This window comes from Erythrolamprus reginae, chromosome 1, assembly GCF_031021105.1.
Source record: "Erythrolamprus reginae isolate rEryReg1 chromosome 1, rEryReg1.hap1, whole genome shotgun sequence".
Classification (NCBI taxonomy): domain Eukaryota; kingdom Metazoa; phylum Chordata; class Lepidosauria; order Squamata; family Dipsadidae; genus Erythrolamprus; species Erythrolamprus reginae.
In genome coordinates this window covers 121,309,391-121,337,320 of record NC_091950.1, presented here as the reverse complement: position 1 = coordinate 121,337,320, position 27,930 = coordinate 121,309,391, and the positions used below count along the sequence as shown (strand labels likewise).

At 41.3% G+C, this 27,930-nt stretch overlaps 1 protein-coding gene and 1 long non-coding RNA gene across 3 annotated transcripts; one reads left to right on the top strand and one right to left on the bottom strand.

The window, feature by feature from the left end:
- Positions 1 to 318: 318 nt before the first annotated feature.
- LOC139173433 (uncharacterized) lies at positions 319 to 6,879 on the top strand. The gene is made up of 2 exons (XR_011560034.1): positions 319 to 1,034; positions 6,006 to 6,879. It is a non-coding gene; the product is annotated as an uncharacterized lncRNA (long non-coding RNA).
- A 3,274-nt stretch (positions 6,880 to 10,153) lies between these two features.
- On the bottom strand, positions 10,154 to 27,051 carry RNF141 (ring finger protein 141). 2 transcript variants are annotated; one of them, XM_070763240.1, is made up of 6 exons: positions 26,967 to 27,051; positions 19,127 to 19,329; positions 17,580 to 17,688; positions 16,998 to 17,179; positions 15,502 to 15,609; positions 10,154 to 11,159 (listed from the first exon to the last, which is right to left on the bottom strand). In XM_070763240.1, exons 2-6 carry the CDS (start codon positions 19,267 to 19,269, stop codon positions 11,009 to 11,011), a joined length of 693 nt encoding a protein of 230 aa, XP_070619341.1. In that variant the 5' UTR covers positions 19,270 to 19,329; positions 26,967 to 27,051; the 3' UTR covers positions 10,154 to 11,008. The 2 variants fall into 2 exon arrangements, with proteins under 2 accessions (XP_070619341.1, XP_070619347.1); XM_070763246.1 differs by lacking the exon at positions 26,967 to 27,051 and adding an exon at positions 23,708 to 23,904.
- Between the last annotated feature and the right edge of the window lie 879 nt (positions 27,052 to 27,930).

Here is a 27,930-nt window from a genome sequence, read left to right as displayed (position 1 = left end):
TGCCGGTCCACGCCCCCCTAGATGAGCGGCTCCGCATGGCCCCAGCGCCGCCCAGGGGTTTCCCCTTTGCCTGGGCGGCGGGAAGACCAAGGGAAGGTTCCTTCAGCCGCCCAACACCTGATCCGCTCCGCAGCGCGGCAACGGGGAAACCCCATCTTCGGATCCTCGCTGCTTCCGCGCTGCGGAGCAGATCAGCTGTTGGGCGGCTGAAGGAACCTTCCCTTGGTCTTCCCCGCCGCCCACACGCAAACTCCACCATCTGCGCATGTGCGGCCATGAAAAAATGGCGCACATGCGCAGATGGTGGTTTTTACTTCCGCATCCAGTATAACGCGGAAATCGGTTAGCGCGGGAGGTCTTGGAACGTAACCCCCGCGCTAATCGAGAGATCACTGTATATCCACCAGGATTTGCTACATGATACAGTGGAGCTTTTTCAATGGACCCATATCAACATTCCACTTTATTCCCCATTATAAAACTTATTACACACTTTGGTTTTTTTCGATATAGAAGATTAAGAACTTTCTTATCTATTCATGCACATCAGAATACCAACATTGGTTAAATTAACATTTTTTAAAAATTAAACTGAGGTTTATTTTTAAAATTGCGTGTTGAATAAGCCACAGTGACACTGACATACAGTGCTCCGTTTTAAAGCATGGTTTATACTTACATCAACAAGATTAATTAATCTTGTTAACCAAAAACCAATCCAATCCAATCATAATTGGGTATAATGTGAGGTGTGAATAAAGGTGATATAACAGAAAGGTGATACAGTAGTACCTCTAGATACGAATTTAATTCATTCCAGAAGGGAGCTTGTATGTCGAACAACTCGTATCTGGAACAAATGGCTTTAGACTTTGTTTTTCCCCTCCGAGATAACCAGAAGCAAGGATTCTTGCGCCACCTAGTGGACACTCAGCTCGTATCCCGAATTTGACCTCGGATCTGGAATAGAAATTTCTCTCCCCTCGTGGCTCGTAACTTGGAATACTCGCATGTGGAGCAGCTCATATCTAGAGGTACTACTGTATATGCATAGACTTAATACATTTTGTAGTTGGTATGAAATGCATTAAAAATGAGATGTTTGATAGCTTAATATGCCATTTAGTGTAAGGAGTAGATTTCGTTGCTACTTCATTACTATGATGTAAAAGTGTGGGAACTGGAATTTAATGATCTATCAGTTGCTGTAGGCAGCGTTAAAATTTTTATAAGGAGTTTATTTTGAATATGCAAACTTGAAAATGAACTATTAGAGGAAGTTTCTGAGTTTTGGAAAGCAGTGTTAGTTTTCTGTTAGCCTTTTGAAATACAGTAAACAAATAATTCTAAAAAAGGAAGATAGAATGTAAAGTTTGTCACAAAATATGAATTTCTTAGGGAAAAAAAGGGGGGGTAACAAAGTTCTCTTCCTGCACTTGCATTTTTTCTAATTTAAATATTACTATAGTATGGGAGGAAAGTTGTACATGTTTTAATGCAAATTGTGTGGGAAGATATTTCAATTTCATAAGTTATTTTTATTTTTTTCTATCCAGAAGAATGATGATCCTATCCAGGTTTACTTTACTTCTTTCCAAATTTAGCTCTCCTAATTCAATAAATGCAATTTGTTCACAGAAGCAGGGGCTCAGGAACCTTTCCACAGAATAATTAGAAGGTCAGCTCCTGTATTTGGAAACAATGTTCGTTCTTACTTACTACGTTCATTCTAGGTGGCAGGCAGGAACATCCACACGTGGGTATTGACCTGAGACTGCTAAGAGACTAAGTTGTAACAATTTCCTGGTCATGTCCCCTCTGCTCGGCTGAGATCTCCAGTTTTTGTGATGAAAATGTAGGGCTCAAAGGAAAGTGTAGGCCTCAAAGGAAAGTGCCTGTAAACAAAGGTAACCACCCTGGATGCTGGACAAATGCTTAACTATCTACCTAGGGAGGGAGTGGATGCTCTTGCCTGGCACCACGTATCAGATAAGAATCAACGTTCTTTCTCCAGTGCTCTGGCAGGAGGATCTACATGTGGGACATTCCAAAGTTAGGCCCACTATGGGTTGGCAATTGCCCGGTCCCTAGTGGAAGGGGTGGAAACTATCCTTTATAGGACTCACTGGCCAAAAGGGGCCTCAACTGAAGTAAAAAAATCTATTTATAGTGGTGAATGAAAGGAGGGGGGGGTTGACCAGATAGCAGCTCTACAAATGTCTACAGTAGAAGCTTGGGTGGACCAAGCAACAGATGTGACCGCACTTCTGGTAGAGTGGGTAGTAATATGTCCCAGAAGGGGAGTAGCTCGTAACTAGTAAGCAGTTACTATACAAGCTTTCAGCCAACACCTGATCGAAGGGGGGGGGGTGTCACCTTTTTTCCCATGGACGAAAGCTGAAACAAAAGAAATAGGGCTTCTGTCCATCTGAAGGACGTCATCCAAGGTGTGCCAGCGATGCTCCTGGGGATGAGAAACCCTGGTGCAGAAATCCAGAAGAATAAAATTAAATGGGGAATCTATGAGCATCGAAGGACCAAATGGCAGGTTCCAAGATGGATAACACTGTACTACAGAAGGTCTGAGATTGGTTGCACCCCTCAGAAGCTACTAATGCTGGGATCACGACCCATGATCAATCTCCCTCCCCAGCTAAGACTGTGGATAAGGCTGTTACCTGCCTATGGAAGGTGTTGGGTGACAACCATTTAACCAACCCTTCCTGCAAAAAATCCAGGACCCTTGGGATAGAAACCCCCACTGGATCAATGCCCTTTTCTGAACACCATCTGGAAAACGCCACTCAGGTGCAGTCATAAATGTGGCTCGTTGCCAGGTCCCTGGAGGCCTGGATGGTTTCAATCATGTCGGTGGACAGGTAATCCCTCCTTAGGATCTCCCGCTCAAGTGCCAGACACTTAACTGCAACCACTGCAGGTCTGATTGCAGCACCGCCCCCTGGCTCAGAGAAATCCTGTCATTCAGAATTGCAAACCAGGGAGGTCTGGGCCAATGCAGGGCGATGAGGAGAATCTCCACCTCTCTTCTAATACCTTCTGTGAAGGAGGGGAAGAGGGGGAACGGCATACAGCAACCCCTGAGGCCAAGGGCTGTGAAGGGCATTGACCAGTTGCACTTCCGTTCTGGAAACCTGCTAAAGAATCTTGAGAGTTGGGTGTTGGATGGATGAGCGAAGAGATGCACTGTTGGCCTGTTGAACCTCTTGCACATTTCGTTGAAAATGTCTGAATGCAGATGCCATTTGGACTGATCAATTGTTGTTCTGTTCAACCAATCCATCTGTACATTGGACTTCCCAGAGATGTGCTCTGCCTTGAGGAATAGCACATTGGACTCTGTCTAGCTTCCCAGTTTCTCCATCTCGACCATCAGTAGACGAGAGTGGGTTCCCCCTTCCTTGTTTATATGGGCCTTTGCAGCAACATTGTCATCAAAATTAGTTATGTGTCTGTCCTTAACCACCACCTGAAAATGATGCAGTGGCAGGAGAATGGCTTATAGTTCCAGCCAGTTGTTGTGCAGCGCTTCCTCCTGAGACCATCAACCCTGAACCGTCTACTCTTGCAGATATGCTCCCCAGCCAAACAAACTGGCTTCCGTGGTGATCTTCACTCGGGGAGGTTCCCTGAAAACATACCCAGCTTCCAGGGCATCTGACATTCACCAAGACAGTGAACAAAGGACCCACAAAGGAAGACGCACCAGCCTCTTTGAATGTGCTCTGCCTGCTCTCTGGTGCGGCAGCAAGAGCCACTGACGAGACCTGGCGTGAAAGAGTGTACATAGCACAATGGTGATGCATGAGAGCATCTTGCCTAAGAGAAAACATGTCTAGGGGTATGGTTCAAAGCGATCAAACCTGGATTTACCAAGTTCTGAATGCTGTCCTGCCTGTCCTGAGAGAGATGAACCCAGCCAGATTCAGAGTCTATCAGTGCCCCAAGGTGGAGAAGGCGTGTAATAGGGGTGATATGGCTCTCCTTCAGATTGACTGAGAATCCGTGAGCCTGAAGGGTCCCTATGACAGTCTGGAATTCCACTGTCCCTTAGAGGGGGGAAAGATGATTAATATTTCATTGAGGTAACACAGCATTCTTGTAGGCAAAGATCTGACAGAAGTTGCAATTACTACCAGAATCTTAGTAAAGGTCCTTGGAGTTGAGGAGAGGCCGAAGGGCATGGCTCTGTATTGAAAGTGACATCCGGCAAATATGAACCCGAGATACTTCCTGTGGTCAGGGTGAATAGGGACATGGAGGTAGGCCTCCTTCAGGTCCACAGATGACATGAAGTCCCTTTGCCGAATGCAGCTCAAGATGGTTTGGAGAGAACGCTTCTTAAAACACTGATACATCACATGGCAGTTGAGTCTTTTCAAGTCCAGTATGCCCCTCCAACCATCCAAATTTTGGGGCATGAGAAAAAGAATGAAATAAAAACCAAGACCCTTCTGGCCCTCAGGGACTGGTTCTATGGCCTGGCTCTGCAAAAGATGTTGTATTTCCATGTCCATCAGAAGTCTTTTTTGAGAGTTCTTCAGGACACTGCAGAAAGCAAGTCAGGAGAGGGGAATGAAATTCGAGCTTGAGCCCAAATTTGATGGTGCTGAGAACCTAGGCATCAGATGATGTTTCTTCCCATTGAGCTGCAAAATGTTGCAGTCGCCCGCCAATGGGAAGATCAGAATGATGATCACTTACCTCTGTGGGAAGATCAGTTGTAGCTCCCTCGAAAAGGCCATTTTGGACAGCCTCTGTTAATTAGCTCCCTGCTAATTAGGGAGTAAACCGCACAATCCAAAACAGCCAAGGAGGCTCATGCCACTCTCCCCTGGCCTGAAAATAGGGTGCTGGGCAGCCCTCTTCAAAATGTGGTCCTTGCAGCTTCGGAGCCACTCCAACAATAATTTTGCTATCTTCGGGTGGTAGCGATTGCCCTGGCAGACCGGGGAAATACTAGCCCATGCACCAGCAGCTAGATCGGAGGAGCCAGGCACTCGCCCCAACAGGGAGTCCCCTCAAGGGAATAAACCACAGGAAAAAAAACTGCCCAAAGGAAAAAATGGTTGAAAGGGTGGAAGCGGTCACTCTGGAAGGCCAGAACACTCATGCTGACTCATCGGCAGCTGCAGACTTAGGAGCGCAGCCAAAGCTGTTGAAACTCCGATTTATTGCCTGCTCCTTGCTCCTCTGCCTCAAGTGGAAGAGCTGAAGAGGTGACGAAATTCCTTTGCCAGAATCTGTTAGAGAAGCTTCAATCTACTGGAGCTGATTGTAAACACGTCTCCTTTGCTAACTTGAGTTGTGAAAACTGGGGATTTCAGCCGAGCAGAGGGAGTGTCCAGGAAATTGTTACAACTCAGTCTCCTAGTAAACAGAAGTCAATACCCAGGTTTGGGTGTTCCTGCCAAAGCACCGAATAATTTAGCATTCTATTCTGGGATGCTGTAGCAGATGAATGTAGCTTTGACCAAAGATGACCATGACAAATTACATCCTTATCTTTGTTGGCTAATAACAATTTCAGAACTTGACCTTATAGCCTAATTTGATAGGTAATCTAAATTTCATTTCACTTGAAAAGTGATTTATTTTGGTACTAGAAAATCTCCATTGAATTAAAGAACACGTCTGAAAGTTTGTTTCCTTTAGTACTTCTGAGTTTTCCTTCTATACTATTATTCACATTCAAATCTTTAATTTTTAAAAGTATTGATTGCAATCACCAGGTACTCCCCCCCCCTTCTCATAAATTAGCTGGAGTTGGTGGAGCAGAGAGAGCAGGCTTTTCAAAAAAGGAAATCTTGGATTCCATATTGTTTTTGTTTTAAAACTTTTTACCAACCCCCCCCCCCCCCCCAACCTTCACCGTTCTAATAAAAAGCACTTTAAAGCACACTCAGTATGGCAAAGTGTTATGCAGCTGTAATGCTTGTACAACAGGAATGGCTAATCCTAAACACACAGCAATCCTGTATTTTCAGTACGCCGAGCCCTACAACTAGCAAATTCTCCAGTATCTGCTCTGGGCATGGACAGTTGCTTTGGAAGATGTTCAAGCTGTCTTCGTTTACCTGCACAGCTAATTCAAGTAAAACATAGGTTCTGTGTATGCACATTTATGTAAAGACAGCAAGGAGCAGTTATGAATAACAAGTGGAAAAGACACAGCTGCTTTAGTAAGTTGAGATGTTATGCTCAATAGGAGCTCCAGCATATTTGGAAAAAGTTTATTTGCAAATTCTGATGAGCACAAAGTGACTTTAACATCAAAACCAGATATGGTTTCTACCATTCTTATTGCGATGTGTGAGATTCATGAGCCTTAAAAGTAAATTCTACTGAATTTACAAGGGTTTAAAATTGCACTATAATTGCAAGTTCTTGAAATATTTTGGTAAGCTTTATTCCATAATTATGGTACCACCTTCCTAGAATTATCACTGAAGGCCAGATATTTTCTTGAAGGGAATTATCTATTTATTATACTTTTTTGATGGCTTAGACTTTATGGGTGAAAGTTTAGCTGTCAATTTCATTTACTTGCATTAATTATTTTATATAATTAAAATAATTGTATTGTTTCTAAATGGAACTTTTGAATGGTACAATGCTAACATGACTTGATTAGCATTCCAAGAAATTATTTGAAGGGATTATGGGAATTAAGTCTAGCTTAATTAAGAGTCCATCTGGAGATGGGCGTCTTATAAATTGAATAAATTAATTTAAACAAGAAACAAGAAAAATAGTTTGAGTTACACATGTACAGTATGTATTTTGTTGTCTAAAATATTCAGAGATATGTATAGCATGAAGAAGCTTAATAAATGGAAATATTAAACATTTATAAATATATTCATTGATGTTTGTCCTATTCTATAACTCTAAATGAAGACAATTTTGACTGATTATTACTGTCATACCTATTACTGTGTTACAAGTATAAAGCGCACTAACCCACAAATTATATATAGGACAAAGATTTTTTTTAAACCCCCACACAATACAACTCAGGAACATAGGATGAGTAGTATTTTTCTGGTTAGCCATGTAGTTAGCTGCTGCTTTTCTCTCAATTTTCCATTTCCAGTTATCCAGTAACCAATAGCAATAGGAAGACCAGTCCCTGCTGCTAGAAAAACTAGGTGGTAAAATGTTGGGGAAACAAGGGAATTCTGTCATAAGCCCTAAAACAGGCCCAATACAACCCCAGAAACGGCAGAGACTTCATTCCAAAGTCGGAATAAAACTCCCCCCTTTCTAATATAGAAACTACTCTATCAAGCACATTTTGTTTCAAGCGCAAAAGAAACTGAAGACAAGGTCAAAATGATTTGCATATCTCTGGCTAGGAATAGGGAAAAAAAATCATAATTAATTTCTTGATATTATTTGATGCATATGCACTCCGAATTCAAATACCTAAGAGAAGGTATTTCATTGAACAATGCACAAAAGATAAATAATTCAAATGTTTTATTGCTCAAACCTCATAATACATTAAATTGCTTATAGTTATTAACAGTCTTATATAAAACCAATAAGAAAAGTTCACATACACACAAAAGAACTAAGGAATGCATCTTCTCTTTAAAGTAGTTCATCTCTGGAACATGTCTTTTACAACCCTTTTTAAAATTTGTCAATCTTCATCAGATTCAATGCTAGAAGAATAACTCTCAACCGGGCTGCAGTTTTACACAATTAATGTAACGCATTTATTTCTTATGATAGGTTTCTAGTTTGCCATATGCTTATTATGTGTCAAAAGGCATGGGTAAGCAACTTGTAGAAATCTCTTCTTCCATGTCTTTGAGTGCTATAGCTTCTCCTATAGTCTTCAATCTAGACTAAAAAAAACCCTTAGTAAGAGGAGGCATAACTTCACAACACAATGGAAACAGAAAAGGAAGACAGCAAATGATTCATAATGTGTAAAACATCGTATGTGGTATGTGTGTGTGTTTTACATATTCATGTATGTATGTGTATATATATATATATTTGTTTTCGTAGATTTTCACGGGTATATGTATGTAGATTGTTCTGAGTTCGGGTTTTGCACCGTGTAATATTTTGAATGTCTATGCGACGTTTCGGTGAAACACATGCACCATCATCAGGCTGAAGTTGTAAGCTTCGTGCTGCTGTAAATATAGTTATATATTTATATATTTATTTATAAATACTATATTTACAGCAGCACGAAGCTTACAACTTCAGCCTGATGATGGTGAATGTGATTTCACCAAAATGTTGCATAGACATTCAAAATATTACACGGGGCAAAACTCAAACTCAGAACAATCTACATATATACATACATACATAACACATTGTAACACTTATACTAATGTGCATATTTAAAAAGATAGAAACACTATATAATTCACATTTCCGCTTTACACATATTTACAACTGAAATTACCAAATCTGCATACTGTGGACTGCATACCCATATTTTAAACCTTCCATCTCTCAAGATTTGTTGTACAATTCTTATACTCACGACAGGGGGGAAAAAGAAAAGCAATTTAATGATTTAAATTAAATCAGGATTTAATGATCTTCTGCTTACATTTCAAATACTTGTGCTATTAATCACTGCAAGTCCAAATATATTTAGGGTGTGGGGAAAATCAAACCCATGATCAGTTTTAGAACATGTGAAAAACACATCAAAACAAAAAAATATGTTTTGTTTACTCTGAATTTCAAAGTCCACTTAAAATCAATAGCTAGAAATAATACTTGCAATATCTGAATTTCTCTATGTCAAACTTTCTTAAGAGTTGCTCTTTGAATTTTCACATCTTATTAAAAAAAGGAAAATCATTAATTTTTGCTTGATTTTACTAATTTAAACAGAATTTGACAATCTCTCAAAAAGCATGTTTGACATATTCTGAAGTGGTAAGGTTCAGTACTTGTATGTGATTTATAGAAATATCTTAACTAATAGTGAAAGTTTGCGATTTAATTAGATTAACCAATATTTAATTAGATAACAATTTTATTATACATATTTACCCGGCTATTCCAAATAAGGCCATAAACCCTTCACAATATTTATTTTTTGGCCTATAAGACACACTAAGATTTCAAAGAGGTAAGTACAAAAACAAAGTTTTGGCCCTTCCCAGGCTCCAGGAGCACTCTGCAAGCCTCTCAAACCCTCTGTATGCCCTTTTTTTTTGCAAAAAATGGGCCCACCTTTAGCTCGTTTTTGTGAAAAACTGGGAAAACAGAGGGTTTAGGAAGCCTGTAGACTGCTCCTGGGGGCTGGGGAAGGCAAAAACGACGCAGGTTTTGCAAAAAATGGCCTGGTTTTCACTCAAAATTTGGGTGGGCAGAAGGTTTGGGAGGCCTGCAGAGTGCTCCTAGGGGCTGGGGGAAGGCAAAAGTGCCATTTTTGGGGGTGGGGGGAAATGCCCCATTTTTCACCCATTTTTGCAGGCCTGCCAAACCCTCCATGCATCTCATTTTTGCAAAAGACAGGCCCATTTTTCGCAGAAATGGGACATGAGGATGGGGCTTTGGGAGGCCAAAAATGGCTGTATTTGATGTATAATACTCACCAACATTTCCACCCTCTTTTAGCAGGGAAAAAGTTGCATCTTATACCCCAAATAATATGGTTACCATATTAGGCTCCTTGTGTGGAGCCAAACCCATTCTATGAAGAGTAATTATAATAGCAGTTATGAAAAATATAAAACCCAACATCAGTACCACATCAATTTGGGGATTTATATTGGCCCAAATTTTAGGATTAGGACTATTTTAAGCTGCAATTTGAAATGAATTTGTAAAAATCACTCAGCACCAGTTTTGTGGATTAGAAAATGGTGGATTTCTGGCACCTATTAATGTCATCTGCTAAAGTATCAACTCAGGACACATTTGTCATACCTCATATCAATATTCAATTACAACATGCATACTATGTTAAAGCAAAGTCATCACAAAAAAAAGGAACAGTTCCCTTTTTTTTGCCTCATATTGCACCTACAGGAAAAGAAAGTAAGAATCTCTTTGCTTTACAATATCATTTCATAGCAACAGCACATTTCACAAATTGGTATATAAAAGCCTAAGCTAGGCTAAACAAAACAAAATAAATAACAAACATGTTTCAGACAGATTTTATAATGAACATGTAATTAAAATGAAGCACTTGCAAAAAAACCACAACAGAATACAGAATACTTTTTACGATCCGCACTTTGCTTCAGAGATCTAGTGTTTTAGAGAGTTTCTAGCCCGAGGGACAGCTGTTCAAGGCATATAGGAAATGAAGAGATGGAAGAAAGAGAATAAATTTTGCTATCTGCTACATTAGAAGAAGCCTTCTACTGATAGAGAAGTTACTGGAAGAAACTTTGCTGGATCGATCCATGATACTGCATAGACAAAGCTTTAAGTAATAAATACTGATTTAGAAAATTAACTTTGAGTAGAAATGAAAAAGTCAATCATTTATTAAAAAGTCTGCTTTCATAAAAGATTCCATAAAAGGAATGTATTGTACCAATTACTGATTCAATCAAATGCACGTCAACAATAAGAGTTGCAACATTTCATAGGAGGGAGAACAGGAAATACTAAGTTAATGGACTCTACCCATTTTAATTCCCGTTTAAGCATTAGAACATTGTTTTTAGACAGTGTTGGACATGAGAACTACCCACATTCTTCAACTGAGGCAACGAAGTCAACTTTTAACAAACACTAAACAGCTTTACTAGAACTAAAATACTTCCTACCGCAGTACTTATAAATATCAGAAAATTCATAGTGTATTGACCATAAATGTTATCAGAGTAATTCAGGAAAGTAATAATTAAAAAGGTAGCTTTTCCCAGAACTAGTTATTAAAAAATAATGATTTAGCTTCTAGAAACCAATTTAATGAATAAAGAAATGAAAAATAGTGAGCATGATATCTTGGGAGATGTTAAGACTATTACTGTTAAGACTAATATCAGGGTATATGGGGCTGGCCTGCCTCATCCACCAAGTTGAGTATGTAAGTGGCAATATCTTCCTCTGTAGGTGCATTAGACACAACCCAAGAATCATTTGCAGCGGTCACTTGTAGGCGGCATACAGGGCAATTCCTGTGACGACCATTCCTGCAAAGGAAGTCAGAAGAAACCATCACTGCTTTTCAGATTTTGTACTGATAATGCATAGGACTACTTTTCCCCCCTCCTAAGATGTAACAGGGTCTTGGATAAAAGGCTAAAAGATGAGTCTATCTATGATACCAAGCTAATAATAATAGTGAAAATATTCCCAACACAGATTGTGCAGACCTGGTTTTGAAAACCACTAGGCAATAAGATCTTAAACCTCCAAAAAAAAGCAACCTGTTGTTTTTTAAATTGGAAAAATTTACATTATCCCAAATGTCTCTAATTTAAAGTACAATGGTACCTCTACCTAAGAACGCCTCTACTAAAGAACTTTTCTAGATAATAACTGGGTGTTCAAGATTTTTTTGCCTCTTCTTAAGAACCATTTTCTACTTAAGAACGCAAGCCTGGAAAAATTTCCCAGGAAATTTAAAAGCGACACGAAGGCCCAGCCAGTTTCCTTCCATTCCCCCTTTAATCCCGGCCATCTCAGGCTTTTCTGGGCTGCCAGAGGAGCCTTTCGGTGGCGTTTAATGAGGTTTTGGCAGTCCAGAGCAAATGAAGGATTTTCCTTTCTCTGGGTGCTTGGAGAGGGAATAAACCACTTCGCTGTGGTGACTCCCTCGCGCTGCCTCCCATACACCCGATGTGAGGTTGCGTCCCAGAGTGTCTGGGCGCAGAAAGGCAAAAGGGGGTGCTTCGCCCCAGCCGGATCAACTCGGCTTCAGCCAAACTGAGGAGTCACCACAGTGAAGGGAAGGTGCTGGCTACAAAGCAAGCGAGCGAGAGGGGAGCCCTTCAGCATGGGAAGGAAGAGGAAGCAGGTAGCAGCAGCAGCAGCCGCCACCTTTCGGTCAAAGGAGCGGGAAGCCCCCCCCCCACCTACCTGGGTTTCTTTCTCTGCTGTAGTGTATGGGAGGCAGCCTTGCGCCGGGTGTATGGGAGGCATGTGCTCCTCCTCGCTGATCAGAGTCCCTCTTTTTTTTTTAAGCCTTAAAGTTTTGGATTTTTTTGATTCCCCTCACCTTTCTTCGGCAGTGACTGTCCTCCTCCTCTTCTTCCTCCTCCTCCCACCCAAATTCCGTGCTTTTATTTCTATCTTAATAGGTTTGCATGCATTATTTGCTTTTACATTGATTCCTATGTGAAAAATTGCTTCTACTTACAAACCTTTCTACTTAATAACCTGGTCACGGAACGAATTAAGTTCTTAAGTAGAGGTACCATAGTAATTGGTTGCCCTATCAACAAATACTGACTGCATTCACCTATCACTTACAGCAAACCCTATCAGTAATTGCAGAATAGCACGATGGCTGAAATTTTCAGATCTGTTTCGGCTTTTCTATGAGGTTGGGGACTATATGAAAAGACAAAACACTTAGCTCCTCAACTATCTTCCAAACAATTTTCCAGTCTGGGGGGCACTGATGCCAGTTATTCTACCTCTATGCAAAATAGCTGTTTAATTCAGTAATTTTGATTTAATATGACTTGTGGATGGGATGCCAAGTTTTGGTTTATGTATTTTATAGTTTATTTTATAAGTTGGGCAACATCAGTTTGTCATGGAAGGTTTTGCACAATACAAACATACAGAAACATTTTAAATTAATTTCCTTGCACAACACATAGCTTAAGAAATAAATGGAGCAGAGAAACTGAAATATAACAAGGCTGAATTCTTCTGCTGAGAATGTGTCTGGCCCACTGCTCAAATTTCTTTTGTTTTATACTTGACTATAATAAATGCAGCAGAAAATAATGTATTGGTAGTTCTTGCTTAATAACTGCTTGAAGTTACATTTTGTTCCAACGGAACGAGATGCCTCAGATTGTATACGCTTTTACGTGGAATTGGCAGCTCTCTGAAATCAAGACATACTACCAGAATGTTATTTTAAAAAGGCACAATTTTAATTGTTGAAATATAAAGATTACATAACATAATACACGGTGGATTAACTTTATGCCACACAGGCTAGCCAAAAAGCACTATTTCTTATTTAAAAGAAGTACAGTGTTCCCTCGATTTTCGTGGGTTCGAACTTCGCGAAACGTCTATACCACGGTTTTTCAAAAATATTAATTAAAAAATACTTCGCGGTTTCCCCCCCTATGCCACGGTTTTTCCCGCCCGATGACGTCATATGTCATTACCAAACTTTCGTCTGCCTTTAAAAAACATTTTTTAAAATAAACTTTAATAAATAAACATGGTGAGTAATAATCTAAATGGTTGCTAAGGGAATGGGAAATTGCAATTTAGGGGTTTAAAGTGTTAAGGGAAGGCTTGGGATACTGTTCATAGCCAAAAATGGTGTATTTACTTCCGCATCTCTACTTCGCGGAAATTCGACTTTCGCGGGCGGTCTCAGAACGCATCCCCCGCGAAAATCGAGGGAACACTGTATATAATTTCTCAAATAAGCCATAATTAGATAAAATATTGGTACTGGTTTTATTAAAAAAGAAAGACTAGTTCTTTCTCCTAAATTGTTATCTTTGAGGTAGAGGTGGTGCTGGAAAAGGGGACCTACTTCCAGCTCTCTCAGAGCTAGAACTCTGGAAAATACATAAGAAGCTCAGGACTGGAAGGCCTCCTCTATTCTTGATTCCAGCTCCCCCCCCCCATTTCACTGTGGACAACTGTATGAGGAAAATAATTACACTGGTACCTTGATATTCAACTGCTTTAATAATAATAATAATAATAATAATAATAATAATAATAATAATAATAATAATATATTAGATTGGTATGTCGCCCCTCTCCGAGGACTCGAAGCAGCTCACAACAGGACAATACACAATAGACAAATCCAATTGTTGAAAAAACAGTTTAAAACCCTTATAAAAAATAATCATGCAACTCAAACAAACCATACATAAATTATAGTAGCTAAGGGGTATATTAGTTTCCCCATGCCTGGCGACATAGGTGAGTTTTCAGGAATTTATGAAAGGCAAGGAGGGTGGGGGCAGTCCTGAACTCCGGGGGGTGTTGGTTCCAGAGGGCCGGGGCCGCCACAGAGAAGGTTCTTCCCATGGGCCCTGCCACACATTGTCTAGTCAACGGGACCCGGAGAAGGCCAACTCTGTGGGACCTAATCGGTTGCTGGGATCTGTGCGGCAGAAGGCGGTCCCGGAGAGGGGCGGCATACAAATCTAATAAATAAATAAATAAATAATAAATATTCTGGTCTGATGCCATGTAAGGCTTTATAGGTCATAACCAATACTTTGAATTGTGACCGGAAACTGATTGGCCGCCAGTGCAAGCCGCGGAGTGTTGACGAGACATGGGCATATCTGGGAAAGCCCATGATTGCTCTCACAGCCGCATTCTGCACGATCTGAAGTTTCCGAACACTTTTCAAAGGTAGCCCCATATCAACTCATTTTGATATTAAAATTTTGTCCTGGTACTCATTGCTTAATACTCTATGCAAAAATTAGAGCTTGTTGATATTGATTGCCTTGCCGTTCATTACATTATTCCTTATGGGGGGGAAAAATGTTTGGTACTTAATTTTTTTTGGTACTCATTACACCTCCTGGACCCAATTAGCAATGAGCACCGAATGAATTTCTGATTGGCCCACTGGGTCATCTTCGCTCTCCCCAGGCTTCAGGGAAGCCTCCTAAAACATGGGAATGGTGAAAAACGGTACAAAAGGTCAAACGTAAGTTGGTTTCTGATCTTCTGGTTTGCCCTTAGGGCATTTTTCATGGTTTGCATGCTTCAGGAGTCCATTGTAAGGCCTATGCACATGCACGGGGAAGCAGGCGTTGTGTGCATGTATGGGGAGAGGTCATGGGTGTGGGCACGCACATGTGCGCTAGCACGCATGCACACAACCTTTTGGCACATAAGCCTAAAATGATTCACCATCACTGCTCTATCCCATCATCAATCCTCCATTCAGATTTAGTTGATTTTATTTTTTCTAGTTTTGCTCTAAAGGAGAGAGATATGTGTGAATATAAATGGGCTTCTCTGTTTCTGAAAAAAAAAATGTGTGTTCATACAAAAGCAAGACTGATCAATTTACAAATGGACTGTCTTATTTACAGTTTATATTAAAATAATATTAACTAATATTAATTTATTTACTTTGTGCTGGCGTGCCCCTTGAAGTAAGGTTTCTGAGCAGCATGTATATAAGCAGGTAAATATAATATTCAAATATGCAAGTATACAAAATATACATATTTGTTTCCCTGTGAAATCCCAGGACTAGTTTCAGCTGAACTTGGAAATCTGCAAAGAAGAGTTCATTTCCTTTCTTCATGAAACATGGTATAATTTGTTCATCAGATTTAACTATTGACTTACCATTTATCAATGCATTTCTGACAAAAGCTATGGGCACAGGGCAAGATCAGATCAGCACGTCCGTCCATGCAAATGCAACATTCTTCCTCATCAGTTAGCTGTTTCACCCTGTAGTGTAAACATGTTATTTATTCACAATCAAAGATTTCTAGAACTTTAATTGTATATGTAGTATACCTTGAATTGTTTCTCATTAAATATTTATTATGAATACTTATAATATTCTAATCCCTAGCTCACTAAAGCAATTTCACATTCAACTTGCAAGAAACTATCTGGGTTTGGTCCTAAGAAAGAAGGAAGGAGACCTTTATTATATAAAAAATTGGTGTTCTATTAATGAAACTTATGACACACATTAAAATTGTTAAGTGTTTAAAAAGAATAATCACAAACTGATGTATAAATAAAAAAAGTTTGTTATTTGTTTCTTCATGTACACGGATTGTATATTCTGAGTGGTGCATGAATAGACCACACACTTACTAATACACAGTAATACTATTACACACTAATACAGATTATTGTATACCATGGCAAATAGCAATTCCCGTTATCTAAGTGTCTATTTGCAATAGTTTTCTAGCTCAGAAGTAATTTAATGTTCTTTTAGCTCTCTGAATGATCTCAGATTTTCAAGAATGAGAATTAATCTTCATCACTAAAGGATGAAGAGGATGCCTCGAAAAGCTTTCAGTAAGAAAAAAGGTAGACTAAATAACTGAGCCTTCATTCATTATAGTAAATGGCACATAAATTGAATAAAGGTTACAAAACTCCTTGCTGGAGCAAGAAACTGGACAGATTCAAACATTTTTAGAGTACAGTGATACTTCGTCTTACGAACTTAATTGGTTCCGGGACGAGGTGTGTAAGATGAAAAGTTTGTAAGATGAAACAGTGTTTCCCATAGGAATCAATGGAAAAGCGATTCATGCGTGCAAACCCAAAACTCACCCCTTTTGCCAGCTGAAGCACCTGTTTTTGCGCTGCTGGGATTCCCCTGAGGCTCCCCTCCATGGGAAACCCCACCTCCGGACTTCTGTGTTTTTGCGATGCTGCAGGGAAATCCCAGCAATGCAAAAACGGGTGCTTCGCTGGCAACGGAAGTCTGGAGGTGGGGTTTCCCAGCGGGGAGCATCAGTGAAATTGCAGCATTGCAAAAACACAGAAGTCCTCGAAACCCCACCTCTGGACTTCCGTTGCCAGCGAAGCGCCCGTTTTTGCACTGCTGGGATTCCCCTGCAGCATCTCAAAAACACAGAAGTCCGGAGGTGGGGTTTCCCATGGAGGGGAGCCTCAGGGGAATCCCAGCAGCGCAAAAACGGGCGCTTCGCTGGCAACAGAAGTCCGGAGGTGGGGTTTCCCAGCTTGGGTTTGTAAGGTAAAAATAGTTTGGAAGAAGAGGCAAAAAAATCTTAAACCCCGGGTTTGTATCTTGAAAAGTTTGTATGACGAGGCGTTTGTAAGACGAGGTATCACTGTATTTCAATTACCTTCCCATCCAAAGGCTAGCCTGACAAGATTCAACAGATGACAGGTCTTCTGCTGTTCCTTCTGAGAGTGCGTTCTGTGAGAGAACCTGTGATGCCTGACTTGTAATGTCTTTATAAAGTTGAATGAACTGAATCAAGTTCATGATTCTTGACGCTTCCACAACCCCACTTGTCTTGTTTATCTATAACACAGAGAGCAGCATTATCATTTTTCTTGAATATCTCACCATTTATTCTAATTTTATTTTTAGAGAAATGTAAATCAAGTGTTCCTAAACTCAGAAATTTGACATTATGAGATGCTATAAATGCCTTCATAACATTCAGAATGGTAAATAGCACATTAATAAAGGTACATTAGTACAATTATGACAAGCAAAATATTATAAACACAGCAAACTACTTATAGAGTCCAGGAGGAGTTGGGCGGATTTTAAATCTCATAAATGAAATTAAAATTTTAATAAGTTATGAAAATATGGCATTTTTTTTCTAATTAACCATAAACATCCACAAAACTAATTTTTGGTATGCATTATATATTGTTATGAATTAGAGAACATAAGATTCTGATAAACTTACTTTAGTGCAAACTATCCGAACAGCCACCTTCCATAAAGCTGTAGCATCAGACCCTGGCTGCACTTCAAATAACAGATGCTTGTTCTGGCCAGAAGCTAATTGTGCAGTTCTGGAATTATTTAACATTTATTTAACATTCTGTACATGTAGTGCAAGGGGATACAAACTTTAAACACTGCGGTGAATATGATGTGCAAATTGCAAGCAAACGTATTTTCAAACATAGCATTGGATCCAAATAAAGTGATCTGTGGAATGAGTTTAGTGGAAATTGATTCTCCCACTTGGCCCCTTCCCAAGCTCCTTTCATGAAAGGACTTGTTGGTATCATCTTTATCTAGTATGGAAGAATCTTGTTAAGAGCCAACACCATTCATCTAAAAGCCTCTGATTCTGGAAGACTTGAGAACTGGCAGAACGAATCAAGTAAGTCATTTCCAGTCCAGTGCTTGTAACACAAACATCTTTCTTTGAGTTGGCTTCTTGGGAATATAATTACTGTTTCTCTGGTTCATCTTCATTTGTGGTTCAGTAGGACAACTTTAAAATGTGTTGTGTGTTATGATTCCAAACAAAATGCTGGTAAACTTATATGAAAAGTTCTTAGGCTTAATTCCTTCATAACCAGATAAAGAAAGATCCCTGTCAGATCCCCTGAGAAACATTGCTGAATTGAATTGAATTTATTAGATTTGTATGCTGCCCCTCTCTGAAGACTCGGGGCGGCTCTCAACAAAACAGCAATACAGTACAATATAAAACTAACTTTAAAATTTAAAATGAAATAAAAATACATTGTCATAAAAACCCATTAACTACACAATCGTACACACTCGGTCCAGCTAATTAATATAGAGGTTGGAGAAGAAGGGGGGAGGTTAATCCCCCCATGCCTGGCGGCAGAGATGGGTCTTTAGCATTTTGTGGAGGGTAAGGGAAGTTCGAATCGCTGGGGGGAGTTGATTCCAGAGGGCCGGGGCCGCCATAGAGAAGGCTCTGGTGTTTCAACACCCGGAGTTCCTCAATGAACCAAGGAGCTCTCCAGGGTCTAGTGCCACAGAGAGGTCGCAATGGCGCAATCCGGTCAAGAGCTCACGCTGCAGCCTTATTCCATGCCACAGCGAGAGAGACTGCTCAACTGTGTATGAGTGTATTCAGTAAAGTCCCAAGCGCCCTTTGAAAGCCCTCTGAGTCTATTAGGCGTCTGGGGCGGTACCATCTAATCGTTTTTGTCTCCCTGTGGGGAGTATTGGAGCCTTGAAGTTAAACTGTAGCAGAAAATGGTCTGACCATAATAAAGGCACAGTGTCTAAGCCCCTTAGTCTCAGACCATTGCTCAACTGCTCCGAGAGAAATATCATATCAGGTGCATGTCCCCCTTGTGGGTTGGACCCTGATAATGACCCACATAATGCAACTGTCCCATTTTTATTACAAATTAAGCAGTCACATGCAGTATATATTGCTAATAATTCATTTCCAAATGCCTTAAGCAGATTCCTATTTAATACTTAAACTATTACAAGCATAAAGGGGGGGGGACTCACGTGTCATTAAGTTCTGCCATTCTTCCCAAAAATTCTTCGTATGTCAAGTAACCACTTTCTCGAACAAGAGAGACATGCTTGACAACTTTTTCTGGCAGCTTATTTACAACTGTCTGTGTTTGGCTTGAGAATTGCTGGCCCATGATAGACTGCTTTAGCTCAGGCCCCAGGATGAAATACTGCTTTCCACATTTAGAGAATTTCTAATAAATAAATATAAACACTGCATTAGAATAAATAGTTATCATTGCATTCAATCCACAGTGCATACATTGCAAGCTAACTACATGCTAAATAGTTTAGCTGGATTAGTTTTACAAAGCTGGTTAGCTTTATATAAAGCTAACCGTATATGAAGTCAGATTAAATCAAATTCTGACACCTATGGTAACTCAAGCATATTCTCAATATGAAAATTAACACCTCTCTTAATGCACAATTTTTATGAAAAATGCAATAACTCCTATTTTAGTAACCCCTAAAATACAAAATATAATGACTGACAATTGCAAGTTTATGTTTAAAACTCTGCAGACCGAACTCAAGTACTTTTTAAATGGAGAGCGAGAATAACATTCATTCAGGTGAAGCCATGCAGAAAATAACAGTGCACAGCAAAAGTTAGTTGACCATTAAGGAGAAGAACTTATTAGACATGCAAAAAAAACCCTCTCAAATTATACAGAAGGAACTATATTAAAGACTATAATTTATGTTATGCTCTAATTTGTTATTCTATATTTTACTAACTATATTTTAATCTATCCAATAGCTGGAGTTTTCAGAATACTGTATATTACAAAGTAATTATCATAAATCTTTAAAAAAAAACCAAAGAAAGAAAAATGGTAAAATTGTAGTGTCTTTTAATAGACATTAGTTTAAAAATAATATACAAGATACATTATCACAGTATTATGAAAGAATTAAAAAGTAATAATGCCTGCCAGGGAAATGAAATGCCTGTTATAAAATAACTCTGTTGCTCATAGTTGAGTGGAACTTCCCAAGAGTAAATAAATCAAGGATTGAAAATGTAAAGCATTAATTTCTAAAGTGAACATTTGAACATAAACATTTAAAAAAAATTCAAAAATTTTACAGCTTGAAATGTAATTTAAATTGTAACTGTATTGTTTAGTAGAAGCATTTTTCAGAATTCCAGCAACGTGTTTTGCAGAATGGTCCCCCAAAATTGAGATACAGGTTGTCCTCAACTTACAACAGTTCATTTAGTGATCACCCAGTTACACCACCACTGGAAAAAGTGACTTATGACCTTTTTCACACCTATGACCCTTACAGCATTCCTATGGTCACATAATCAAAATTTGGATGGTTGGCAACTGATTCATATTTATAAAAGCTGGTGGGTCCCAGTGTCATGTGAACACTTTTTGTGACGTTCTTACAAGAAAAGTCAATGAGGAAAATGGATTCACTTAACCTTGTTACTCACTTAACAACCATGGCAAGAAAGGTCATAAAATGGGGCAAAAGTCACTTAAAAGTTTCACTTACTAACAGAAGTTTTGGGCTAATTGTGGATGTAAGCTGAAAACTACCTGTATGGGTCATTTTTTCTCAAGTGGACCAGGTGTCCCTACTCGACCACCTTCAATTTCAATGAAACTTTGCATATATATTCCTTATGGTATAAAACTGAGGTGTGCAAAATTTTAGGATATGGACTTAAAATTTTGCACACCTCAGTTTTGTACCATAAGGAATATACGTGCAAAGTTTCATTGAAATTGAAGGTGGTCGAGTGGGGAAGATTCTGAAAACTGGTCCACTTGACAAAGAATGACCCGTATACCAGTTATTATTATAATATACGGTACCCAAAATTGGTTACTTGAATCAAATTTCTCTTACCGGGAAAGGAAGCACTACTTTTTAAATTCTCTTCAAGTATAGGTAATCCTCAATATACAACCACAACATTTAAGTGAAAATCTGTTAAGTCAATTTGTCAAATTTTACGATTTTTCTTGCCACATTTACTATGTGAGTCACTGCAGATCTTAAATTAGTAACATGTTTATTAAGTAAATCTGGGTTCTCCGCTGACTTTGCTTTGCCCCTCATAAATGTGAGTCAGTTGTCAAACATCTGAATGTAAACCACATCATCACAGGGATGCATCCACGGTCATAAATCGCTGTTTTCAGCACCGTTGCAACTTCGAAAGGTCACTAAATGAACGGTTGTAAGTTGAGGATTACCTGTACCTGTGGTTTAGAAGCATCCAGAGTGTTTCATCACTCTAGACCAGCGTTTCCCAACCGGTGTGCTGCGGCGAGAGGCGGCGGAGAAGAGTGGGCGGATCGGGCGGGCAATGGGGAGAAGCCAGGGGCGCGTTTGGCCGGAGGCACCGTGGGGAGGCAGGGGCAGCCGCGGCTCCCTTTACTCCTACTGCCGCACCTCCCTGCCCCTGCCTCCCCACGGTGCCTCCGGCCAAACGCGCCCCTGGCTTCTCCGCCCTGCCCCATTGCCCGCCCACTCTCCTCCGCCGCCGCCTCCTGCCTTGGGGCGAGCAATCCGGGAGTCCGGGACTGTGTGGCTTTGCTCCATGAAGAGAAAACGGCCGACTTTTCCCTGCTGCCGTTTTCTCTTCATGGCGCAAAGCCACACAGTCCCGGACTCCCGGATTGCTCGCCCCAAGGCAGGAGGCGGCGGCGGCGGAGGAGAGTGGGCGGGCAATGGGGCAGGGCGGAGAAGCCAGGGGCGCGTTTGGCCGGAGGCACCGTGGGGAGGCAGGGGCAGGGAGGTGCGGCAGTAGGAGTAAAGGGAGCCGCGGCTGCCCCTGCCTCCCCACGGTGGCAATAGCAGCGGCTGAGGCTTTCACTTGTGGCATCGGGAGTGCTAATAGCGGCTGCGGCGGGAATAGCGGGAGGGGGGCTCCTGCAAGTGGAAGCCTCAGCCCTGGAGCCCCCTCGCGCCCATGGCTTCTCGTCGATGCCTCTGCCTGCCCGATCCGCGGGAGTGCTAATAGCGGTGGCGGCGGTGGGAATAGCGGGGGGGGGGGGCTCCTGCCCGCCGCTGCTATTAGCACTCCAGCGGATCGGGCAGGCAAAGACATCGACGAGAAGCCATGGGCGCGAGGGGGCTCCAGGGCTGAGGCTTCCACTTGTGGCTGTCCCCGCCCGCCCGATCCTTCCTTCTCTCCGGATTTTTTGGGGTGCGGCTTCTTCCACAGCGGTGGCTGCAGCGGCGCTGGCGATCCGGCCGCTAGCCACTCCAAGCGCTGTGGGAACGCCCACCCCTCTCACAGTCCCGTTCCGGGCTGTCAATAAAGGGGCTGCTTGCTCGGAACATTCAAACTAAGGGAAACCTTCGCTGGCCTCCACAGAGAAGAAAGGAAGAGAGAGAACGAGAGAGAGCAACAGAGAGAGAGAGAGTGAGAAAGAACAAGAGAGAGAAAGCATGAAAGAGAGAGAAAGAAAATAAGAGAGAACAAGAGAGAGAGAGACTAAGAGAGAGAGAAAGAAAAGAGAGAGAGAGAGAAAATAAGAGAATGAGAGAGAGCAACAGAGAGAGAGAAAGAACAAGAAAAAGCACGAGAGAAGAAAAGCAAGAGAGAAAAAGAGAGATAGCAAGAGATACTGAAAGAAAGCAAGAGAGAGAGAGAAAAAAAGAAAGCAAGAGAGACAGGAAGAGGAAAGGAGAGAGAGAGAGAAATGAGAACAAAAAGGGGAGGAGAAATGAGAAAATGATTGAGGCAGAGAATGAGAGGAGAGAGAAACAAGAGAGAGAGAGAGGTGATTCTTGAAGCATATGGTAAAAAGCACCCAAATAATAAGAAAAAAAAACCCAGCCCTCACCTGTTTTTGAAAAGAATAAAAGAGAATTAAACCCCAGCCCTCACCTGGTTTTGGAAATGGTTGGAGTGTGTATACATACACACACATAAGGGGGGGAGAGAGACAGGGATGGAAAAAGAGGAGAAGTGAAAGGGAGAAGGAATGAGGGAAAATGGGAGGAAGAGAGAGAAATGAGAAACATGAGAGAGAAAAGGGGGAAAGACAGGAGAAGTACCCATAAATGAGACAGTGGTATAAATTTCAGGAGGGATGATTGATGATTGACTGTATTTATAAGGGGATGTTACATGGGATTATATATATGAGGGGGCTATTTATGTATGTATGTATGTATGTATGTATGTATGTATGTATGTATGTATGTATGTATTTATTTATTTATTTATTTATTTATTAATTAGATTTGTGTCATTTTGGTTGGTGGTGTGCCCCGGGATTTTGTAAATGTAAAAAGTGTGCCGCGGCTCAAAAAAGGTTGAAAATCACTGCTCTAGACCAGGAGTGTGACACTCAAGCCCTGCAGGCCGGATACAGTCTGTGGGCCGCCCTGGAAACAGCGAAGGAGTGGCCCACGGTGCCTCTTCCAGCAAAAACATCCTCCTGCAGACCGCTACCAGCTGCACGCACCCCCTCAGCTCCATTTTTGCTGGCAGAGGGCTAGCAGAACAAACAAACTGGTTTGTTTGGTTATTACCTTTAAAGCCCTAAATGGCTCAGAGCCAGACTATTTATGGGACCGCCTTCTCCTTCATACCTTACTGAGGCTAGTAAGGGCCCGGAGTGTCAGACTTCTCCATGTCCCGTCCACCAACGTTGGTTGGTGGGGCCTCGTGAAAGAGCCTTTTCTATGGTGGCTCCGACCCTTTGAAAGCAACTGCCCCCAGAGATCCGTACTATCTCCACTCTACCAGTCTTCTGGAAAGCTGTTAAGACGTTGCTTTTCCAGCAGGCCTGGAATTAGAAACATAGAAACATAGAAGACTGACGGCAGAAAAAGACCTCATAGTCCATCTAGTCTGCCCTTATACTATTTCCTGTATTTTATCTTAGGATGCATATATGTTTATCCCAGGCATGTTTAAATTCAGTTACTGTAGATTTACCAACCACGTCTGCTGGAAGTTTGTTCCAAGGATCTATTAGTCTTTCAGTAAAATAATATTTTCTCATGTTGTTTTTGATCTTTCCCCCAATTAATCACAGATTGTGTCCCCTTGTTCTTGTATTCACTTTCCTATTAAAAACAATTCCTTCCTGAACTTCATTTAACCCTTTAACATATTTACATGTTTCGATCATGTCCCCCCTTTTCCTCCTGTCCTCCAGACTATACAGATTGAGTTCATTAAGTCTTTCCTGATACGTTTTATGCTTAAGACCTTCCACCATTCTTGTAGCCCATCTTTGGACCAGTTCAATTTTGTCAATATCTTTTTGTAGGTGAGGTCTCCAGAACTGAACACAGTATTCCAAGTGTGGTCTCACCAGCGCTCTATATAGCGGGATTACAATCTCCCTCTTCCTGCTTGTTATATCTCTAGCTATGCAGCCAAGCATCCTACTTACTTGCTTTTCCTACTTCCTAGGATTGACTTCAAGTATGTATGGTTTTTTATGATATTATTTTTTATTGTACTGTAGATTTTATTGCTGTATTTTTATTGTTTGTTTTGATTTCTATTCTGCCCTTCTCAATTGACTCAGCTGTTGTATTTATGACTATTGTTAGCCGCCCTGAGTCCTTTTCGGAGTGAGCTACATATAAATGTAAGAAACAAACAAACAAACAAATAAAAGCAAAACAAAAATGAAAGGGGAAATGTTTCCCTTTTTGCAGGTGCTGGCCACACACCCCAGCCCTCCCCCCTTGAGCTCAAACACAATTCTGATGCGGCCCCCAGTGAAATCGAGTTTGACACCCCTTCTCTAAACCAACCCCGATGTTGCCGAATGGGTAATATAGTTGCCTTCATATTCTGCTCAGCTGCTGATGTGACTGCACTAAAGTGTAAGTTTCCCACCACTTATTTCTGAGACAGGTTTTCCAACGTTCCGGTTAAACAAACTTACAGGCCTGAACCTTAAGCCAACCCAGTGTAGTCCAAGCTGAGCTTTCAGTTTTAGACAGGGTGGGTCAGGTGCCGCCATGTGCTGAGCCATCAAGAAACATTAGGGTATCTGTCAAACTCCCTTGGGGGGCATCACAAACATTGGATTAAAACTGTAAACAAACTTGATTCCTGCAGAGAGGCTGTTGAACCGAGGAGCCCTTGATGCTCTCTTGAGCTGGGTTGTTTCCTCGCAGATGTTTCATTAGGTACCTTCGTCGGCACTAGTCCTGGATAGTCCTGAACTACCCAGAAAAAGTGGTTCTCTTACTCTTAAAATTCAAAAAACTCCACTAATACCTGACTAGGCTTCTTAGCTCACACAGAAAAGCCAATAGGCAAAGCAACGCACAGGTAGGACTGGTCTTCTTGAGCCTACTGGCAGCAGAAAACTAACCAGTAAGCTTTCTTACTAGAAAGCCCAAAATCTCCATGTGGGGAACTTGCTCTGTTGCCCCTAAAACTCAGACATCTTGGGCTGAGAGGCAAGAGCTGGGGGAAAAAACTGAATTTGAGAGACCTACACAACGCCTTGCAAATGCCTGGAATGCATTACTACCTGACTCTGTGGTTTCTTCCCCAAACCCCAAAAACTTTAACCTTAGATTGTCTACAGTCGACCTCTCCTGGTTTCTAAGAGATCTGTAAGGGACATGCATAAGCCCATCACTGTGCCTACTGTCCTATTGCCCTCTTTTATCCCTCTTTTTACTTATATTTATACAACTACTACATTGCTCAACAGTAGTAACTGTGAGAGGGATCTTGGAGTTCTAGTGGACAACCAATTAAATATGAGCCAGCAGTGTGCAGCAGCTGCCAAAAAAGTCAACACAGTTCTAGGCTGCATTAACAGAGGGATAGAATCAAGATCAAATGAAGTGTTAATAAGGCCTTGGTAAGGCCACACTTGGAATATTGCATTCAGTTTTGGTTGCCACAATGCAATAAGGATGTTGAGACTCTTAAAAAAGTGCAGAGAAGAGCAACAAAGATGATTAGGGGACTGGAGGCTAAAATATATGAAGGACGGTTGCAGGAACTGGGCATGCCTAGTTTAATGAAAAGGACCAAGGGAGACATGGTATCGGTGTTCCAATATCTCAGGGGTTGCCACAAAGAAGAAGGAGTCAACCTATTCTCCAAAGCATCTGAGGGTAGGACAAGAAGCAATGGGTGGAAACTAAATAAGGAGAGAAGCAACTTAGAACTAAGGAGAAATTTTCTGACAGTCAGAACAATTGATCAGTGGAACAACTTGCCTCCAGAAGTTGTGAACCCTCCAACACTGGAAGTTTTTAAGTAGATGTTGGATAACCATCTGTCTGAAGTAGTGTAGGGTTTCCTGCCTAAGCAGGGGGTTGGACTAGAAGACTAGAAGACCTCCAAGGTCCCTTCCAACTCTGTTGTTATTACTACTATTACTATCTTATACATGTTTAACAAACAGAAAAAAAGAAAAGAAAAAGCAAAGAAAAAAGAAAGGGGTGGGGTCACTGAGGTGGGGCGGGCGATTAATACTTTATACAAAGTTACATTTGCATCCGATGGGCGTGAGAAAAGACGGGGGGCACCTTTAAACTACGTAAACCATCTGCCACCCTTCAGAACGCAGCCCAATATTTAATCCACGGTCCCCGAGAAGGGCCAGTTTTTTGCACGTAGGGAAATGGGAGAAGAAGGGCGAACATACTTAAACACTATTACAAATGTCAATAATAACATCGTTAACAATTTTACGCCACTTTGTTATGGGTCATGCCACCACCGCAGCCCGTTTTCCCTTTGGTTCGCTGGCCTAACTGGAGCTCTGGTCGCAAGGGAAGAGGCAGCCCCCACCCCTGCCCTCCTCCTCCCCCCGGATCCAAGGCCCATAACAAGCCAAACTCGCCACGGTAGCCTCACCGATAACGCTCCAACATCCTGCTCCGAATTCGCAGCAAACAATCTCAGACCGCCAGCAAATGGCTCCGCCCCCTCCCGCTTCGGCCGTCGAGTCTACCGACCCGCTCCGCCAGCCCATTAAAACCGCATGACGTATAAGATGCGCGACATTAACAGGCCAAAGGGTGAGTCTCGTCGCGGTGTTTACGACTTTGAAGCAGCACTTCCCTCTTTTGCTCGCCAGGACGTCGAAAATAGCCGAACTGCTGCAACGTTTTTCGAGGGTAACTTACCGAGAGAGGTTCGTCACCGTCTGGGGTTGTTGTTGTTTTTTTACAAGCCTACAAAAGGTTTTCAGAATATAAGAGGGGGGGAAATGTGAAGAGTCAGACTATTGATCGTTCCTTTAGATTGTCATTGCCTACAGACGTCTATGGAGATTCTCAGTCATCCAGATCATAGTTGTCCCAAAGGTGCTTTTTCAGGAGGCGATTGTACTTTATGTGTGTATGTCACACAGGTGCTTTTCCGGGAACAGATTGAACTTTGTGTGTGTGTGTGTCACAAAGGTGCTTTGTCAGAAGGAGACTGGACTGTGTGTGTGTGTTTGACAAAGATGCTTTTTCAAAGAGGAAACTAGACTTTCGTGTATGTGTTTGCATGTGTGTGTGTGTTTCGTTTCTCATCCAGAGTTAAAGGAGGTTCTGGGATAAGAAGCAAAATTTCTTTAAAGAAAAACAAGAAATTTCCAGTTGCCTCTTGAAAAAGCACATTTGGGCCATTGCATACAATGAGCGCCAGTGCAAACCCACAATAGTGCTTATTGGAAACAACGTGCAAAAACCAGGCAAAAGATTAATTCCAGATTCTTGAAATTCTCATTTTACAGGATCCAAGTGTGCCACAGTCAAGTAATTTCCGGTCTGCATACATGCATCAGACCCTGAATCAACAAGTCAATGACACAAAAGTGTCTCTAAAACTC

Coding starts and splice junctions, on each gene's coding strand:
- RNF141 (XM_070763240.1), bottom strand. CDS start 19,269: ATGGGCCAGCAATTCTCAAGCCAAACACAGACAGTTGTAAATAAGCTG. Junction 17,180..17,579: donor TTCGGATAGTTTGCACTAAA/GTAAGTTTATCA, acceptor TCTGTGTTATAG/ATAAACAAGACAAGTGGGGT. Junction 11,160..15,501: donor CAGAAATGCATTGATAAATG/GTAAGTCAATAG, acceptor CTTCCTTTGCAG/GAATGGTCGTCACAGGAATT.